The sequence below is a fragment of the Strix uralensis genome, chromosome 9 (assembly GCF_047716275.1).
Source record: "Strix uralensis isolate ZFMK-TIS-50842 chromosome 9, bStrUra1, whole genome shotgun sequence".
Classification (NCBI taxonomy): Eukaryota; Metazoa; Chordata; class Aves; order Strigiformes; family Strigidae; genus Strix; species Strix uralensis.
Window position 1 is genome coordinate 17516294 of NC_133980.1, and position 17450 is coordinate 17533743.

At 37.8% G+C, this 17450-nt stretch overlaps 1 protein-coding gene across 1 annotated transcript in view; it reads left to right on the forward strand.

The window, feature by feature from the left end:
• Positions 1-16909, forward strand: part of SLC9A9 (solute carrier family 9 member A9) — a 206658-nt gene extending 189749 nt beyond the window's left edge. Inside the window, exons 15-16 of the mRNA XM_074877559.1 lie at positions 13480-13585; positions 14084-16909. Coding sequence (XP_074733660.1) covers positions 13480-13585; positions 14084-14299 — 322 coding nt within the window. The 3' untranslated portion in view covers positions 14300-16909. The remainder of the gene's footprint in view (positions 1-13479; positions 13586-14083) is intronic.
• The last annotated feature ends 541 nt before the right edge of the window (positions 16910-17450 follow it).

A 17450-nucleotide genomic window follows, 5' to 3' on the forward strand; every position in this document is an offset into this window, starting at 1 on the left:
TTTGGCACCACAACCCTCAAAACTGCAGGGGAGTTTGGCCCTCCTTGCTTATTTTGCTTTCAGGAATGCAATTAGAGGAAATATATTTGAATGAGACCTGCTTACTAGGCAATCAAGGTATGTCCTTATTGTGATTTAGTCTGCATAATCTATATATTTTATAATCAGTGACTTCATAGTGGTGAAGTTATTAAATATCAAATTTTCTGTTGACCCCTCTAAAACCTGCATTGAAACACTCACCAATTCATAGCAGTTCTCCACTAGCAATTACCATTTCAGGTCTATCAACCAGCCAATTCTTAATCAATTTAATGCATGTCTTATTGATGCTGTAGAGAGCTAATTTTTTATCATAATGCTATTCCAAATGCCTTAACAAAGCTTATTAAAAACAGGTCATTGTTATCAAAGTTGTAATTTCACCCAAGGATAAAATTAGATTTGTCTGACAAGATCTATTTTCTATAAAAACATTCTCAACAGCCTTATATGTAGGTCAAATAGACATTATTGTCACTGTGTTACAGTTCTCTTCTTCCTTGAAAGACACAGGAAAAATGTTCCAAATACAGCCTAAAATGATCTATCTCCAAGGGCTATATCACAGAGGTTGGAAAAGGTTTTTAGTAGCAAACACTATAAAATAGTTTATTTTTAAAATTTACATTATGTGATTTTAAACTAATTGATTCACTAACACTGGGCCGGTCTTTTTTTTTCTATATTCTTTTACAGTTTGCAATATTGAGCCTATTTGATACTTAGTCCCCAGATTCCACAGTAAATAGGGTGAAGATAAATGTAGTCTAGATCAAAATAATTTCTTGAAAATTTAAATAATATCTAGTACAAGATAGTAACAATTTCCAATTCTGGCAAAACCAAACACATTTCTTTGACCCTTCTCCCTATTTCTTTTTCATTTTTTCTAGAAGAATTTGACTGTAACCTTTCAGGCAGCTCATCTCCTGGCATAGCACTGCAAGCTCTGTGTCTTTTAAGAGAGTACCTTGATGTCTCATTTCTATACTGCAGTGTTACATAAAATTCATTAAGTACTCAAAAATATGACTGCTACTGCTAAGATACCCTGTGAGCTTAGCAATATGTTTTAAGTTTCCCCACTTTCTACAGGTTTTCTGGGAGGTTGGGGTTGTTTTTTCTGATGGGGATTTTTTGGGGTTTTGGTTTGGTTATTTTAAGGTACCATCATGGATTTTTGATTGAGAAAAACTGTTAGAGGTTATTACCCTCCTAATAAGTAACAAAACCTTCAATTTCGATTATTAATTAAGAAGACAGAAATCTAAATGTAGTGGTCTATACCAGAGTACTGTTAAGCCTTGCTAATTCAGGTGCCTGTGGCAGTATTGCATGCCTTTGACAGGAGCTCAGACTATGCGACCTCAGTCACTGGTTGACATGCCAAGGAAAGACTCCCAAAGCAAGCCATAACTGTGAAGCTCCAGGCAAGAGCTTATTGTAGTTCAACACAAACAATTCAGCCCTTAGACCACGCATAACTGACACCACCTCTGTTAGAAGGTCAAACCAAACTAACCTACATTGTATTCAGATTTACAGTTCCAAACACCTTACAGAACTTCAGTTCACACACAGTGAGTCTAGTCTGTTGCCTTAGCTCCTACAGAAAAGCACTTTCACACTTTGAAACACAGGTCCAGACAAGATTTCAGTTCTTCGCTTGATCTTCTGTCCTCTACACTAGAGTGCTCTGGTTGTCATGGAATTAGCTCTAGCCATGTCATTGCAAAAGACTCGTTATTTATAGGGCCAGGCTATCCATGCTCCTCTCACAGGCTTAGAAATCATTTTGATATCTGCCAGGTCTTAGTCACAGGCATTCCTTGAAACCAAAGCAAGCAAGGCTGCTAACATATATCCTGAAAGCTGAAGCCCCAGAGAAGAAAGGACCATGCTTTGCCTCCCTTCCACAGCAGGGCTATGTAAACATGCTGGAGAGAGTTAACTGCAGTGCTGAAAACAGGTCCCCTCTGCATGCAATGAAATTTTGGAAGAACTTGGAGAAGTCAAGTGCCTTCAAGTGACCAAATTCCTTCTTGTTCTTTCTCACAGGGATAAAACAGATCAATGGTCTTAGGTATCCAAATGCTGTCATCCAACCAAGCTGTCAGCAACAGCCAAGTAATAATTTTGAAGTTCACTGAATCGGAACAGTCCATACCTCTACAGAAAAAAGAAAATTACAAGCAAGTGACTACATCAGTTCTGTGGGAGGAAAAAAATGGCTGTGAATAAAGGAAATAAACTGAGCATAAGTTCACACAGAGTTAGGCTTTTGAATACAAATCTAGGTCTAAACCAATTAAAATGTCAAGGTATTTGGAAACAAGCTATTAGTGAAATCTGAGCGGCAAACAGTTTTGAAATCACATCTGGATTAGGAGTTGAGTGCAGGAGTTGTCAGAGATAGGAAAGGAAAAAGAAAAACAGTGATTTCAATGAGCGTGTATCTTAACCAAATCACATTCACAGAACAGCTACACATGCTGATGCACAGTATAGCTGGCTTTTGTGTTATGAACAACCTATGACTGAAACCCCAATAGCTTGACCTCTCCATCTGTAATGAAACACTGACAATGAGAAAACCTCATGCTCATTCATGCTGCACTGTACTTTTCCCCACCTCTGTTATTGCCTGTATTTGGGTCAGTGCCAGCATTAGTATGTATGTGCAGTGTATTGTGCCAATACATAGAAGGGAATGATGCCAAATTAAAACAAAAATATCTTTCATAATTTCTTTCCAAAATCTTTCACTGGAAAACATAATGAACTGTCAGACATGAGGTAGGCAAGATTTAAGAGACTGGCTTAACCTCTCTGAAACCAATGCCTGACTAATACCTGCAACATCTCTAATAACACATCAAAATAATCCATTAAAAAGAATTACAAAAGCATTTTATATGCTTCAGCCAAACACAACAATGACAACATTACAAGGGCAGATTTCCTCATTCTGTAGCAGATCCATTATTTACCATCACATTGATGTTCCAGCAGCAAATGGAAGCAGTAAAACCCTCCAAGTACATCTTGTGGGTTGTATAGAAAAAAGTGGGGGAATTCCCTCACACACCCCCAACCCCACCCCCCGAGACCTAAGGCCTGGCACCTGCTGTTGCCTTGGCCTGCACAGCTATCCTTGTGTTACAATATCAGATTATGCTTCCCTTTATCACAGGCTCTATGATTTCTTCAGGCAATGATTGTCACACCTTGAATACCTGCTGTAAAATCATACATCCTTCTGTTTGCCTGAAAATGAGTGCCCTTTAATTTCATTAAGTTCCCACATTTCTTTAGAAATGTAGTAAAACAGACGAAAAGCTTAGAAATTCTCATCGCAGCTTCTTATCTGGAATACCACAGCTTCACAAAACTATATTCTCTTCAAATTTGCACTATAGCATAAATAATCTTATTTTTCCACCTTTGCCCAACTATATTTCTAACCAAACCATAGAAATCACTTATCACACTTACACAAATCTATTTTTTCCCACCCCACCCACCCCATGTGTCTCAGTTTCTCCATCACAGCACACTGTCCTCACTCAACACACTTTTCTCTAGCATTCACAGACTCACAGGAAAATATCAGTCTTGCACAAAAGGCTAAGAGCTTGGTTATCCTGCTCCAGATTGTTATGGTGATAGGAGCAGTGAGGTGAACTATCCCAACTAGAAATCTAGTGCTAGATTTTCCTATTTCTGTTTCATATTTAATAAGCTTCTCTACTGATCAAAAGGCTGGTCTCTTTATAAGAGTACAGAGGATACATATTATCTGCCACTGTTCCTAAACAGAGTATCATTTTACCTATTTAGAACTTTAAGCTGTAATATCAGGGTAAATACCTTACATTTCTTTCACTCCTAGCAGTATAAAAGCTGCTATCATCCTTGTTCAGTTGTGGCTGGTTTGGTTTTTTTTTTGGCTGGGATATCTGACATAATTCATTATCCTCAATTGTTCTTTGCACTAAAATTTGCATACCTCTTTTAGAGGGTTTTCTAACTGGTCTTTCTCTGTTTTAAAATACCTTTACAAAAGCAAAGATTGGGCTTGCCAGGAGGCTGCTTTCTTTGGATTACAGTGGAAGCTATTCCTGTGCAATATGTCTTCCCTTCTTCAACACTGAGCCCTCCACTTCTTAATGTGTTTTCTTCACAAAGATATTAGAGCCTTCCAACTTCATCCAGCTAGTTAACTGTGCATATAACATGGGTTACACATTAGAAAAAGCTGCTGGAGAATCTGAAGACATAATCTTTGGACCAATCTGCTCACAGGATTAGAGATTCTCAGCGGATGTATTAAACTAAACAAGCTTTCTATTAACAAGGCTTTACAAAGGCTATCCTGCTCTCAGTGGCTCAGCTCAGCATAGGGAGATTAAAAGACTGCACTTTTAAGTCTTACTCATTACCAGAGTACATGTGCCAGAAGTACAACACATTTCTGAGTAAAATACTCTCCCGCAAAAGTGCTAAACCATGTCCTGATCTTATCACATGGGTTTTGAATCTACTTCCATATCTAGAATTACTATGGCTTCTCATAACTGTACAAATAAGCAATAATACATTTTCATGAATACATTGTATGTTATCCTGTTGCTGTCAGCTTTATCATGGGCTTCAGCCCACACAGGTCACCTTCATGCTCCGCTTTTATGTTCTATAGGGATACACACATCTCTGATCACAGTTCTCTTCATGCACTCATACTGGGCCAGGAAAACAGGTCTCTGGTCTATCTTTGCTACCATATCACCCAGTCTTCAAAAAACTTCAGAATTTTCATTTTCTTTGGATCTACTGTTCTCTTCCCTTCTGGCATGACACCCTTATTTACTCTTTATTCCACAGTCTGCTGAGAGAGGAAGGAGATTCTGTTATTCTTATATAGATCATCATCTTTTTTTTTTCTAAAAGCTACCGTGACATATCACTTTTGTTTCTGTTTTTGTTAGCATCTTCACAAACACAATCAAGTATCAGAATAAGACATATTGTTCTTCCAAGACTTGCTCCATGTCCATAGCTCATTCTTCAACCAAATTGTGCAAGAACAGTTCTTTATAAGATTTTTCTCACAGGAGACCATATTTCCCTTTTAAGTGGTACCTTTACAACTGTGAGAGCATCCTCTGAATCTTGGCAGTGCAGAAGCTGGAGACTGTCAAAAACAGTCTCCACAGAGCTGTGAACTATTTTAACTGTTATTGTGCAGCTATATCTATGTAATGATGAAATATCTGATTTGACTTCCCAACAAAATGCCAAATAATTATTTTCCTATTTAAGTATAGTTTTGGTGCACTGGCTTCAGCTTTCAATCCATGTCACCAGAGGGCCATAGTAAGAATATTGTAAGTAACAGCTAGAGTAAAGTACTAGCAGCCATTTTATTGCCTTGGTTTCGCTGTAGTATTTTAGTTTGAGCAGAATGATGCCCATCTTGTTTGGAAAGTCTTGTTCACATTACTCTCTTGCTACCTTCTCCTTCCACCACCCTCCTGGCCCCCAAGATCTCTTCTCCTAGAGACACTACAACCATTGCTACCCTCAGTACCTATCTTAGTAGGTGTGAGTTCATCGTACCAGATATAATTGATGAGAGGTTTTTAAAAGCTTAATAGCTTTCACTTTATTTGGATCAGGCCTCTTCTCTCTTCCTCCATGATGCAATTTATTTGATCAAAAACAATTTGTACTTGTAATTCACTACATTTAAGATTTACTCTCCCTGCATCTTACAAATGATTAGGTTTGTGGTGCCACTGGTATTAGATTGTCATTAGCAAGATGTGTAACCACTGCCAGTTCTCATTCTTTACACAGCTGTTTTCTAGAATATTTCTCAGGCAGATGGTGATGCCAAGGACATTCTCATGAAACAATCTTCCACACAGTGTGGAAATCCTGGCTAACTTGCTTACTCTTCTACATTTGTTCCCTCTGACAGTATCAGGGCTGAAGCATTTTATACAATGACTGCACTTCATGTGAAGAGCTTGAAAGTAATCTCATCTGAGGCAGCTGGCATCAGTCTTTTGAAGGCCTTAAGGGTCTATGCACAGCCAGGTCACACCAGTGTCCATCCTTTCTAATGCAATAATTTAGCTTACTCATGACAGTATCTCCAGTTTTGCAACTACACTAAAGATGTACCATATGCAGAATTTCCTTTTCTGCGGGAAAAGAAAACCTATTGCCAAGCCATGGGTAGATCAGTTTTGCAATGCCCTGAGAAATTTTCTGTTCCTTCAAACGTGCTAGGAAATCTTTAAGTTTTCTGAGGTAAAATTTATTTTATGAATTCCATGATCATTCAGAGTTTTACAAGTTTAATGATTTTAAAGTTTTTGTTTCTGCTGCTGGCTTTGATGCAATATTTATTACACAGAAATTTTTTACCTTTTTTCTTCCAAATGCATTTAATATGGTATTTCCTAATTATGAAAATGAATGCCTTTCATGCACTCCTAGTTTCCTTGGTATGGAGTATGTTGTGTTTGGGTTCTTATGCTTTGCCTGAGGGGCCCTATTTTCTTATGTCCTGAAGTGAGATTCACTTCACCAAACTTTCGATACTTAATTGTTAGCCATCTACATCTAATCTAGTTGTTCAGACTCTTTTATAGTCAATAAAGGGAAAGAAACTCATCCTAGTTTCTATTCATTCCAATTAACTCCAGCACTGCAGGATGAGACTAACTGCCTTGGGATTTGGCCATTTCTCTTTATTGATGAAAAAGACAGACTGGTAGTTTACATTTCTCTCAGACATCCTACTATAAGGTGTCTGAAGATTTTCGAGGGGGGCAGAGGCAGTAAATCTTAACAGTTATGTCAACTTTGAATCACACACATTTTTCTGAAGTGACATGAATGTCATCAATACTGATGTCATTAGTGCAACAGTTATCTCCTCATTGTGTGTGTAGCTGACTTCTATGCATCCCTGTTGGTCCATTTTTTGTAGTCAGTTGTATTTTGGTTGGGGGTTTTTTTGGTTAGATGGAAGGTCATTTCCTTATTATACAACTGATGTCAGGAAGGTTTCTTCTTCTTCTCTTTAGCTGCCTCAGGTAGTCTGCATCTTCCCAAATTCATTCTAGTGTTAATTTGTCTGACATTAATGCCTGTTCATATGTTCCTTTTGAATTTTATATGAGTACTCCTCTATCCTTTTGCATGCCCAATCATTCTATTTTCAAGAGTAGCCACATTACCCACTCATCTATTATATAAGCAAATCTCCTTTTAGGTCTTACGTTTTTTCTTTGCGTGGAGTTGTTATATTTGGGATATAATAGGCTTCAAACAACTTGAGTAAGGTGTCTCAATTTTCCTCTCTGCTTCAGTGAGCTCACAACTAACAGCACATGGTCTGCAAATGTGCATACTAGAGAACAATCTACTTCTCAGTCTGCAGCTACTTATGTATGAAAAGACCCAACTAAGAAAAATTCTAACTCCCTCCATTTTATCCACACCTCTGCAATGCTTCCAGTTGCAAAATTGTAAGCAGTAAGTTTTAAGCCATATTCTGCATAAAATCCAGAGTTAATTCTTTTAACATTACATCTGGCTCTAGGATCTGACAGTCAGACTTTCCTGTAAGGATGAATTGAACTGGTTTTTATTAGCACCAATTTTCATCCACCCTCACTGCTCTCAGACATAAGACAAAGACAGAAAGAATTAATCTTAAAAGAAATAGGAACCTGATGATTTGATTTGCAGAACTATAGTACAATTCTATTTATCCTCAGTTGTTTACTATTTTAAGTTACAAAAGTAGGAAGATATTTTTAAACCACTCCATAATAAGAGAAAAAAGTCAAAGAACTTGAGCAGAAATCACTACCAACTGTAATTTAAAATATCATTTATACCAGATTTAATAATTCCTTCTCAGCTTTCTCCACAGTGCAGATTAGGCTATCTTTACATGTTAAGTCACTGTAGATCTCATGGTCTTTTCAAAAACATACATGTTATTTTTACAATTAAATCTAACATAACCATGCCCTGCACTTTTCAAGCACTCTGCGCTGGTAATTCCCCACCCTCTGAAGATAATTCCATGGTACATGAAAAAACATCATTGTCTCTTGCAAGAGTCAGGACAAGAGACCCTTCTAAAAAACCTCTCCTTTGGGTGATTTCAATGTGCTATTCATGCACTGAAAACCTGGAGATGTCTCTGTGCCTCGCCAGCTCAGTCATGCACACAAGCTGTTGTATAAAGTAATCAAATAATCTCAGTCAGCTGTTAGTGGGAATCAGCCACGTGCAGAATTTAGCCAGATAATCAGAGTTTCATGGTTTGCCTGCTCCTACTCAAACACTACCAAAATGGAAATGTTTGCTCTTCAGGCTATCACATAGCTAATATCAAAATCACTTTTTTTTTTTTAAATAAGTAAACTCTACCAAGGAACAAATCATCATTTGTCCTTACTACAGAAAATAGATTGAATGAACAGAAGTGCCATCTTTTCTTTGATACCTTTCTTATGTATGTTTCTTCATAAATACAACAGAGTAATATCAAATTTATGACATAACTAATTTAAACTCAGACTTAAATAAAAATATTCATGAAAGGTACACTTTAAAATTAAAGGCTGCAAACTTCAAGAAACCTTGAAAACATTGCACAAAGGATGGATTCTGGGAGTGGTGACGTTTACATCTAGACATGTCTACAGCAGAAATATAGCACCTAGCAATAGACTCTTAAACAACATACTTTCAACAAATGTGTATTTATAGCACAGTTTAATATAGCAGTCTCTGGAAAAATTGCTATATGTAATTTTGACTAGTGTCACAAGAGTTCCTGTACTTTGGGTCTTTTTAATAGTAAATATTATAGCATGAGCATATTTGCCTTTGGGGAGGATGGGACTACCTTGAGTTACAGAGTCCGTGTTACATGAGGCAAAAGACAACACACCTTCTAGGCCACATGCTGGGCTTTCCAGACCTGAAACAGAGCTGCCATAGGTATTTCTAACTGTGGCCCCACCTTGTGCTTTAGGGGTTGGGGGGATGGGTGATTTTAGGGGTTTTTTTGTTGTTGTGGTTTATTTGTAGTTGTTTTTTGTCCTGTGCCCACCCTTCCAAACTATATTTCTCTTACTATTATGCTTCTCAGCAGAGCCGCAGTTGGACTAGGACTCTGTTCGTCCAACAAAAGAAGAATGAGACTCCTTTAAGTCTGAGTCAAAACAGCTACAGCATATCTGCCAGAAATTTTTTCTCTATTTGAACATGCTAATACTACTTTATGAAAAAAATAGTGATTTTTATCAACATTATCAAAATTTGGACAGAACATGTCATTTTAACAAACTGAGGCCATTTGATCGCTGTTTGCTAAAAGAACAGGAATTTCAAGATTCTGGTTTTTCATCCTGATACAATGCAAAAACTACTTTGAAATCTCAGAGTTTTCTGCATAATGAAAATCCTAAATGTTCTGCACTAGTGGCAGTAGTGTTTCTTATCAGGATTACCTGAGATTTCTCACTTGAAAAGTCTAGTTCAGGTTACCTGTATTTTTATGAAACATATAGGAGGAAAATTTTCATAATAGATATTTGTCTCGGGTGTAATGTTGGGGGGGGGGGGGGGGGGGGGGGGGGAGCAGGGTGTAATTCACACAATTCCATTGGTTTGTTCCTGATAAGTCTCCATGAGATTTTTAAATACACTGTACTCAGAGCAAAGACCTCATATTCCACCCTGGAGATGCCTTTTGACATTTGTTTGAAACTCCAGGCTAAACTAGATCACATTGTGAAACTTTGAAGAGTTGGCTATTCAAAAAAAAAAATTCACTTTCCCCCCAAAACAAACAAAAAAACCAAAAAACCACCACACAATACAAAACAACCCACAAACTCTTCAGTTTCAAGAGCTAAATTCTGAAGGTCCTGTTGCTATTGAGCATGCTGTACCCTCCCACAACCCCTATTTGAATGGCTCAGACTCATCAGCCCCACCAAACAACCTGTCTGTGGTTCAACTTTAGGCTGCACTGTTCAGGCACTTGCCAACTCTTGCTACAACGGCATTGCCTTCTTTGCTTATTGCTGGGTACTACAGAAGAGGACATCATACAAGTCAAACTCGGAAGAGGCAACAGCTGAACCAGGAAGATTTACAGATTTAGATGTTGAGGCTGGTGTCAGTGAGAAGAACTGTGCCTGGCTAGTGGCAAGGGAAGACCAGAACTGCCCGTACAAAGGGATGTTCAAAATAGCAATAAGGAGACCCAGGGTAAACATCTCTGGGCATGTGAACTGAGGGGAAGCCTGGAGATGTGAGGAATTATTGGAAAAATTGGTATTTGATTATGAAAGTAAGGTATGCTAATGTGCCAGCACTGTATACAGATTAAAATTCTATACACTTGCACATACAGGCATCCTGAATTCAGTTTCTCAACTTGAAGTTACCACCTTTACAATATTAATAACATTCTTTAACACAGTACATTGTATGGTGTAGAATCCGAGACATGCAGTTGGACTGTTCTGCCCATGGAGGACTGAAGTGCCAATCTAGAAGTGCATTGATTGATACAAGGTTTTCCTGCTATCTTTTCCCTATCCCTGAATTAGGCAGGCATGAATTTGGTTCAGCAATAATTTCTGAGTTATGCTAAGAGGTTTACACTTAGTTTCTTCCAATTTTTAAAGCAGCCTTAGTGCAAAATCTACCTTTTTCTATTACGCTATTTAAATTATTTCTCCCTGGAGATGCAACCAGAGCAGCTGGAGTGTGATGAGACTTCTTGCCAGCCTTACAATTCTATACACCCATGTCTGATATACTTTTGAAATGCCAACACTGCACATGGATTAGAATTCCTCTTTCATGCTGCACTGAACAATGTGATTATGTCTGCAATACTATGAAGCAACTGTGTCAACAATAAAGAGGAAACATTTATGGCATAGGTTATTAGAACAATGAAAAATAGGCCAGTACAATTTAAGTTCCTTTAGAGGGCTGAATAATAAACTAGTTAAATATGAAAAAGATAAATCATTTATTAGAAAATCAGATGCATCACAACAAGCACAAGAAAGTTGTCTTTAAACTGCACCTCAAGAGTTTTCAAAGCGGAAGCATGGACAACATACAATGAACATGTTAGAGCAAACACAAAAGGAAGGGGACATAGAAGACCCATTACAGCCCAAAATGAAGCCATCACTCAACTTAAAGACATAAATGTACACACATAGCAACCAGTTAAACACACCAGACAAAAGGTTATGTTAAATGAGGTGGTGGCACAAAAGGCTGAACACTGTGGTGGCCAAGCAGATTGCCTGTTTCAGCATGCACCCCATATTCCTATCGGACACGGTGCTGGCTTCATATGAAAGCATGGGAGGAAAGCAGGACCCATTTTTACTCAGAAGCATAAGAGCTCATTATAAAGTTCGAAGGCTGCTTAGAAGTAAGGTCTAGCTCAGAGATCATCAGATTAAGGATGAAACCTAGAGTAATACTGATCTACAGTTACTTATTCTTGAAAGGAATAAAAGAGAGCAGACAGAATTCAGTATAATCAAATACAACTTCCATTACAACCCAGTATTTTTCATGTGATATTTGACAACTCAGTTCAAACAATTCAAGTTGTTTGTAATAACAAAGCCAATATTTCCAAAGATTAAAAACCTAGAATCAGCCTCTGACTTCCATTTCTGGCCTTTTAATTAGGTTTTTCTGAAGTGCTGAACAACAACACAACTCTAATTGGGAGCTTTTATACATTGCTTTTTAATAATAGCTCTTGAATGCTTGACACTTTTGAGGTTTCAAATAAGATTGGGAGTTGATCAGAAAAGGATTTGGGTTTATTTTACTCTTACAGAAGCAAGAGGATCTAAACTTTCCCTGCACAATTTCATCTCATTAGATTCCCACCTTGTTCATGGTTCTGATAAGAATTTGTATTAAAATCTTATAATCTTTTTTGAAGTAGATTCAGTTTTTCACACTATCTCAGGTTATGGCCTTGGATGAAGGAACCACACAATCTGACCGATGCATTTTAATTTTTTTTAAAAATACACCACTACACACACTCAAAACTCAGATACTATAGAACAACTTCCATGGCTGTAGAATAGAGGACAGTAGAGCAGGTTATTTAGCCTTTCAATCTGTAACAGATCATAAGAATGTTTTACATAAGTTTCTTCAAGGATACAGAATTCATACTTTGCGTGTAAATCAGTGATACCATAAGCAACCAATAATAAAAGGAGGCACTGGAGTGGTTAATTTAAGACTCAGTTACTTACTCAGTATTTCTACAACATTGCTGCAGAGCTCAAATCACTACTCAGTTTTACATTTGTTCCTTTCTTCTTTAAGGAGGCAGAAAGAAAGTGAGGGAGAGAACATAAGCAAGAAAGCAAGAGAAAGGAGCAGTGGGGAGAGAGTGGGACAACAATCAATAAAGCAAGAGTTCCCTAGCAGCAAAAATAGCTGACAGACCTGCTTCCCAAAGAACACTGAAAATTACTTTGCGAGTAAAAGTAGCAGAGCAGATAAGTCAACTTGAAGGACTCATGGGAGAGCTGTTATTGACAGATACAAGGATAATAATAATTGCTCAAGATGAGCAGGTTTTTCTTTTATCTCAGTAAAGCACTTTTGGATGAAAAGATCGGAAAGACAGGTGTGAGACAATACCATAAAACCTGTTCCTAACTTATTTACATAATTTTCTATTAAGGAGCATTGATGGATGGGGTGTAAAACAAATGCACTGAATGCTGAAAACAAAGTATTACAGAGAAGAACTTATGTACACTCCCAGCGATAAAGAAACAGTATTATTTGATGAAATATACTTTGTCTATTGAAGAAATGCACTGATTTTACAAAAGGCTTGAGTGTATGTGTTTAAGAAAGCATTCACTACTGTTCTTACATGAAGTAGTTGATACAGTTGCATCTTAAATTGTTTCCTGTTAAAATTGCATAGGAGATTGCACTTACAGCAAACAGTAAATGAGAATAGTAAAGAGGATACTCTAGTACACATTTATTCTCTTCCACCTCCTACTGCATTTATGTATCACATGACACATCCCCTTCAGCCATTCTGGTACCCTTCAAGACAGATTTTGAGCATTAAGTGTTTCGGGTTTTGGTTTTTGGGGCTTGGGTTTTTTTGTTGTTACTGAAAAATATTAGACAAGACTGATGACAGCTGAATGTATGCAGTAATGGGTGGGTAAAGAAATGGTATTTTCTATGTTGCCATTCATTTTATAGCATAAGGGAATCATTTAAGTGAAGTTTCTTTCCATAATAGAGAAGCATGTTAGTATCAATATCTATATGGGAAATATTCTTTAACAAACTTCACAGATACCTAAAACCTATCTTAACCCATGCCGGTCCACCTCTCACAACAACATTACCCGAATGGTGTAATCCTGTTGCCAGGCTTCTGACCAGCCCCAGTGCATATGGCGTAAGTACCTAGCTTGGTTAATTGTATTTAAGGTGCAATCCAACACTTTGGTAAAGTCCCTTTTCCAAAGCTTGTTACTTTTTAAGGCTAACAATTATACAGTTTCATTGGGGTTGTGGAGAAGAGGTCTCAGAACATGCAATGCTACATCTTCAAGAATGGCCATGAATACTGTGAGCTTCAAATGTGAGTGTCATGTTCCAAAAAATTCAGCTGATGCTGAAAGTATTGGCTACCCGTCAGTGATACTTAAGCACTGAAATTATCTTAAAGATCAGAAGGGTAGGTTATGTTTCTCAACTCTACTAAAGAGCAGAACATAGTAACTATTTGCTTTAACTGACATCAAGATGGCAAATTAACACCTGAAAAAAAATAAGCAAATAATGAAATAAAATGAAAGTGGAATTGCATCAGACATGTTCTTCATCTAAGCTTTAACAAAAATCCTCCTCAGTAGTCTCTCTTCCACCGATCTTTCTCTTTGTTTGAATACAGGATCAACTGAAGGATGATGACACAGATTATATCATAAATAATGATGAACTGACTGAAGACTATGAGTCGTCTGCTCACATACCAGCGCAGGACAGAACAGGCTCCACCCAGACTACAGGCAAGGAAGATATTCATGAAGGAGACCTAGGATTAGGAGGGTACAAACTCCAGCTTGAACACACTGCAGGTCAACCCCACGTGAATTCATTGGCATGAACAGTGTAATGTTAATCACAAGATATAAGACTAAAACAAAGAAATAAAAGATACTATTATGCGAACAAGAGGTTAGAAAATGTACTAAGCACAAAAATCAAAGAAAACTTAGATTTTACTAAGTAAACGCCAGTTCCCCCAGGAAAGAGCTTGCTACCATCATCCATATACCTAACAACAGTATGCAGGTTTTCTGACTGCAGTAGTTTTCAAAGGTGTAGGGCATTGCCGGCCCACTGAATCTATCGCAGCCACATGTTGTCTCAGATAGTGCTTGACTGTACCATGCACCTCACAGGCCTTCAAATGTTGCTTATAGCCTTTAGTCAGCTGGAACAGAGAGAAATACCTTCCTAACATAGTCCTGCTCACATGATGACAGCACTTCGCATACAGCTGATCCTGAGCAGATCCACAGATAGCTACTGGAGTAGTAGCTAGCTATTATGTTTATAAGAAAGAAGCAGAAGATTCTTCGTCCAATGAGCACGTGATCTAGAAGTACTTAAAACATGCATTGCAGCACCTCAGTCTTGATAGGTCAAGCTTCTTCATGCTCACAGTATAGATTTTTCCTGACAACCATCCCAACATTTGCTTTCTAAATGCATCTTATAACCTACTCCATATAGGGTCACACCAGGCTGCCACAAACTGAACATTGATAGGAGGAGACATTGAAGCCTATGAAATCAGCAACAGACCCCCTTTTATTGCAGCACTGAATGGGCATGACCACTATTTAAACTGCAGTTATTCCACAAGGCATTAGTCATTACAGCTTCACAGCACACAAAGCTTACATGCTAGGAAAAATTTTGTTGTTTTGCTAGATCATTCTGAGTGTATGCTTTAAGAAGTCAACTGTTTCATTTTGTATTGTTCAAGGAAAGCGAGTTATTTCTAATCAAATATTTCTGCAAAACAGCTATATCTTAAGACCAGCTGCTCCAAGGGTAATCTTGTCCATCTCTATTTGTGCTGGGCACTCTAGTGATCACACTGTCACACTAGTGATGAGGACAGTGGTGGTTAGATACAAAAAAAAAAAAGGAGAGTTTAGGTATGAAAGTATTAATTGCCTGCATGAGCACAGCAACTGGATAAACAACTGGTCAACCATACATACAGCTAGCTGCCATATACTATTATGAAGCATTAGCACAGATCAGCTTTTACGCATATCAGTTAAGTAGTGCAAACACAGGGATAGAGCCAGGCTTTTGTTGTCAGAGCACATGCCTTTTCTCACCACAGAAGTTTCCACTAACTGTGCATCATAAGGTTCCTAAGAAAGTTAAATCATGAGTAGTTTTTAAATAAGGTCAATTCTACTATACAAAGACAATGAGCAAGCAAGAAATTTGTAATCTCTAAGAATAAAAATCAAGCCGTTTCCATGAATGATCATAAAGCTGAATAGATCTTGATTTCACCACAGATGGAAGCTGAAATACAAACCTAAATATAATCAAGTATTAGTCATTCTTTTCCAGGCTAATTAATTTCTGGTTAAATGTGACTCTAGAACAGCTGTTTTAAGCATAAATTTAAACACTGGAGTTCTACATGCCGTTATGAAAGATCATAAGCTTAAACTGGCATTTTATTTTCCCCTAAACACTAATCAAGGAACTTCAAAGGATCTTAATCCTCATACAATTTAAAACAAATAATATTCAGGCATGACAACAAGTTCTGAGAAGAACTAATGAATTTCCAACTCCCTGCTTTGCCTTGTTTAGCCACATGAGGTGGGAACAGATGCACAGCAGGTTGCAAGAAAGGATGGATAATGGATGAGGAGGTAAGGTTTTATGGCCTAGTACTGTCCACCCTACAACATGCAGCAGGAGATAGCAAAGATGACAGGAAGCACAATAGTCAGGCAGAGACACTGCAGCAAGGTGAATATGTGGTAACACAGTGAGAAGGTATTATCATGGATGGGTGCCAACACAGTCCTGATTTCAGTAGCCAGAGTTTCTGATTTCAATCTTCAGAAGTATTGAGTGCATGTCACCAGGCTTCCTAAACTTCTTGGGAAGCACAGACCCCAGTCCTTAGATTATAGTACAAATCAATAAAGTGCTACAGTATTATGAAGATGCAAAACTGTTTTTCACAACTGCTACATGAACTGGAAATGACAAGCTCTTCACCAACAGTTCTGCTCTTAGATGCTACTCTGAAATGCATCCTGCAGCATACTCTATGGGGTTTTTACCAATTTATTTATTGTGCCTATGTCCAAATGTCTCACACTTGTGCAATGTGATAAATGGGGAGCTCTGGGGTCTGAAATTCTCTGTTTATCAAGAGTCTGTAGTGAGTACTGCTCTGCCTGGATGCCTTCAAATGCTACTTGGTAAGGAGAGTCATCCCTTGCAACAGAAGAGTGCATACTTCACATCTTCACAGGTCAGATTTTTATGCTAAGACTATCAGGAGGCTGAATCAGTGGTCCCAGCAGGGTGGGTATTTGTCCTCTGGGACTATGCTCAGCAACTGAAGTATCACTGGATTTTAGGAAAATTAGTAATTTGAGCTGCAAGCAAACCTGAAACTTCTGCTAAATGGTAATAAAAGTCTCAATTATCCATTACACTATTCAGCCTTGCCGTTTCCTCATTTTAAGATATTCTTTTCATGACATGCAGATCAAGAAAGTTAAAACAACATTAGAACAGATGATATATTTGTACTCAAGGAGAAATTACTAGCAACTAGTAATTCTGCATGACTGTTTAAACAGAGTAATGGATGTTAAGAGAGACCTTTAATGTTAATTTACAGTTCATACACTGGAGATTTAAACTACTCAATACCTCAGTGTTTGACTGAACGTGCAAGTCACTCTCCTGATAAATGTGAAGCTATTCCTCCCATCTGAGTTAATCTAATAAAGCACTGCTTGGAAAATGAAATGCAAAATATATTGTCAAAATGTAGTGACTGCATACTCAGTACAAAGGCCAAAATGTTAGGAAAGATGGAAATTTGCAATATTGCTAAACCTTCAGATTCCAGAAGTAATAACTGAAATTTCATACTGAACTGCAGAGAGAGTTTGGCTTAGGTTGGAAGCTGCAGAATGAATCCTGGCTATACAGCAGAGCCAGTCCAGAAAGACACTGTACTAACAAAATCA